This window comes from Octopus bimaculoides, chromosome 4 (assembly GCF_001194135.2).
Source record: "Octopus bimaculoides isolate UCB-OBI-ISO-001 chromosome 4, ASM119413v2, whole genome shotgun sequence".
NCBI lineage: Eukaryota > Metazoa > Mollusca > Cephalopoda > Octopoda > Octopodidae > Octopus > Octopus bimaculoides.
In genome coordinates, this window is record NC_068984.1 from 20,436,838 (window position 1) to 20,440,940 (window position 4,103).

Here is a 4,103-nt window from a genome sequence, read left to right on the forward strand (position 1 = left end):
TCTCTCTCTCTCTCTCTCTCTCTCTCTCTCTCTCTCTCTCTCTCTCTCTCTCTCTCTCTCTCTCTCTCTCTCTCTCTCTCTCTTTCACGCACACACACATACACATCGAAGATCATACATCAATATCCCTAGATCAATATTATTGAGACAATAACGCTCAAACTTATCTAGAAGCGAAGTACGGTAATATCACGTAAATACTGAATACTTTCTATAGACATTGCAGGTGGAAATATTCAAAACTGTTCTCATGTTTTCTCTGGTCTATATAATTAACCAGGCGCGCATCCGTGCGCAGTAGTTTGTCATACTTATTTGTAGCTATCTTGGAATGATTTTTGTAACCAAACAAGTTTTTTTCCCTATTTGTTCGCATGAAATACCTACTTACTTAGTCGGTGAACGACTTCTTTATATTGATGAAGGTATGACTATCGGTTTGTTGTTGATCGATTCCTACTCACATAAATATTTCAACAATATTGAACCTACGAACTTATGTAGGTTCGATATGGGCTTTGGATAAAAGAAAATACAGGAGGATCAGTTAATTATGATTTTACTCGACATATTCCCCTCACAGATTCTCACACTTTGGGCAGCTGTCCTTCACTTTTTCTTAGCTCTGTAAAAGGACTCAGAAGGCTGGGCCTCCATCCAAGCCTTTCGCGTTACTCTTAAAGCTAGGAAATTATTAAGCACTCCCTCGTGTGTGTGTGTGTGTATATATATATATATATATATATATATGTCAAAATAAGCAACAAGGATATCCAGAGGTAATACAGTACGATCGTTTCATGCAACTCCATTTAATTGAACAATGTAATCGTTTATCAATATAAAATGCAGAGCCCTCTTCAGCTGCACAAAGACATAGAATTTAATTTAATTACATTTGAACAGAAGGACACATTCTTATAATTAAACCTAAAAAATCTCCAAGTAGTAAAGAAGAAATACAAAAACCATTTTGCTTTAGCTACACCATGGAAGATTAGCTTCCATGGTGTAGCTAAAGCAAAATGATGTTGACTTGGACATCGAAAATCACAGGGAAGAGTAATTAATACATTAAATGGGTCTAAAATGTGTCACAGCTGAAAAGAGGCTTATCTTCAGTAACATCAATAATTCTGTGAATTACCGAAAAAAATCGAAATTCTTTATAAAATGTCACCACTTCAACAAACATCTGATATATTTTTGAAGTTTACACAAGCATTGACTGTATTAAGTAGTCTAACATTGATCTGTTACTTAATCCCATTTACTCCTTTGTTTTATCATGTATCTGCTTTATTCTTTTGTTTTACCATCGAACTGATAAACCTGTAAAAATACCCTAAACACAATTCCCAAGTATCTCACAGCTATCATTTCTTTTCAAGACTTTTTTTTTACCTCTCGAACTTTACATCACATGCTTTACGATTTCATCACCTGCCCGTCGAGTTAAGGTAATGTATAATGTAACGGTAAAATAAATATTTTCTTCACAACTTTAATCACTGTTCTTTCATCTTTACATAATGGCAGTCAACGAAGAACCAATCCTTACAAACTAATTACGACGCCGACATTCCCATATTATTGTTTACTAATTAATCTCATCCGTTACGTATATACACACACACATATATATATATAATACATACGTACACACACACATATATATATAATACTTACACACACACACACGCACGCACGAACACACACGCACACACACACACGCACACACACGCACACACAAACACATACACATACACACACACACACACACACACACACACACATTACACTACGCTCATATTGAGTATTTTTGTTCAAGTAATTATATTTACAAGACAGACATACGAACAAATAGTTATCTTTCACTAATGTATTTTGGCAAAGGCTATAAATGTCGGCGTAAGAAAATGCTCTACCAAAGAAATTCCCTGAGATATTTGTTTTGCATCGAGTTACAGATGTTCTTTTGTCAGTCTCACTGTCGGAAATACAGCAGACGGTCTCACTGTCGGAAATACAGTGATGGCATTTTTCACCAATTACAGTATCAAATATAAATGTAAAATATAAATGGAAAATGCAGAACAAGAAAAAAAAACATTAAATCATTATTTACATACCGACAAATGGCTTTGTCCAGTGTACTTCTGTCCAGGCAGTTTCTTCCAAAGAACCGTCCACTTTGATAGATTTTGGTGCCGTGCGATAGACAATATAATTACGTGATATTGGCAGGTCACATGTCACAGCTTTGCAACTTTCGTCTTCACAGCGATTTAAAAAACTAAATAAAGTTATATATTTATTAGAACTGATGGAAAATAAGATGTCATAGTTTAGCCTAAACTCCGTTCTGATCGAACAAAACATGCTCAAATATATTCAAATACAATCAAGCAAACACGATCTCGTATTATATTCCGTAATACTGCACCACGGACTAAATAAAATTTTTAAAAACTACTTTTTTTGTAAGATGGTAGTGTGTAGATTAAAGCTGATTTTGGTAGTGTGTGGATTAAAGCTGATTTGGTAGTTTGGGGGTTAAAGGCGATTTAGTTGCTATTTTAAAATTTTTAACAGGTTGAGTAACCACGTAGTCTTCTATGTTGATTTGATGGCATTACATCTACAGTATTATTCTATTACAGTCTACCTATGTAAAGTTTTTACTTTGGAACGAATATATGTATCGAAGGGTGTGTTTATATGTGTGATGTCATATGGTTACATGAAAAACACTTACCTCATCGCTTCAACGTTCGCCTTTAAATCCCTCTTTTCGCATGACTTCTGTTTGTTCAATTCTAAATCGTCAACTTGAATGGCTTTACTAAATTTAGCAGCGTTGGTAATTTGCGGTGACAGCTTCAGGTAATAACCCAACAACACACCAGATCCTACACACAACACTGTCAGTACAACAATGACAATCACTAAAGATGGTACACTGATGTAAAGCTGATTCTTTTTCTCTTCGTTTTCTCCAGAAGTCATTCTATACTGAAAGACAAGGGAAATGCAACGAGATTAAACTTCATCTCCAAATAACCGCCTTTTTTTTAAAATTGCACGATACTTCTTACTAGTTTTATAAATGAAGACAAAGCATTTGTGGAATTAGTAATGTGTCAGACAAAATGGCGACGAATTTGTAGAAACAGTTGTATTCTGAATTCAAATCCCGCCAGAGTCAACTTTCTTGTTCGTCCTTCGGTAAAATAAGTACCAGTCAAGTCCTAGGATTAATTTAAATGACAACAACTCGCCTCTAAACTTGAGACTTTGTTCTTAAGTAAATTTTCTTGAAGATATATTTATTAAGATACAAAACAACATCGATGAAAAGATGTGAACTGCCGATCTTTTGGTCGACAAATCGGCAACAGTCACCAAGACTTTGTGCAACTTCAATTTCTACCCTATAACATTCATAACAACAGGTATTTTTAATTTTATTTATATGACTTTTATCGGTTTATTATAAGAGTAGGGAAAAAGTTTACAATGAAAAAATGATCTTTCTTACATTTCTATATAATGTAATTTTTTAAATGTAAATAATTGTACAACAATCACCACCAAATATTTTATTTATTTGCTTTTAATTGTCAAGAGTTTAGTATTTGAAACATAGGCGTTATCATAGGGATAAAAATGATAGCAAAATTAACAGAAAACACCAAAATAAATATTTTTTCCTTTTTACTAAATGGAAGGTTTTAAAATCAGAGAAGAAAGGATGAGTTATAATGATATTCATGCTTCTTGCAGAAGTATTAGCGCGAAATATGAAGGAAATTTGGATTAACAGAGATTGGAATTATCAATAGTTTAACCACCCTCAACCTCTTGAGTACATTTAGTGGAATCCACTCTGTTACAAAAATACGAACCAGACCTCCAATCTAAAGACATCTGTTGATTAAATGAATTTAATTAACCCTTAAACGGCGGGAAGCGGTTGCATGAATGTGTGCACCAAACGAACAAAAAAAAAAGAAAAGAAAAATATTCTTTTTTCTTAAGAATAACTTTTGTACTTATTTCCATTTTAAATAAGTACAAAAACTATAAATAATTGCTAATCT

General features: G+C 33.6%; 1 protein-coding gene across 1 annotated transcript in view; it reads right to left on the reverse strand.

Annotated features, from left to right (window-relative positions):
* LOC106881352 (uncharacterized) overlaps window positions 1-3,009 on the reverse strand; it is a 20,003-nt gene extending 16,994 nt beyond the window's left edge. The window contains exons 1-2 of the mRNA XM_014931713.1: window positions 2,759-3,009; window positions 2,133-2,296 (exon numbers count right to left, since the gene is read on the reverse strand). Coding sequence (XP_014787199.1) covers window positions 2,133-2,296; window positions 2,759-3,009 — 415 coding nt within the window. The remainder of the gene's footprint in view (window positions 1-2,132; window positions 2,297-2,758) is intronic.
* Window positions 3,010-4,103: the final 1,094 nt, after the last annotated feature.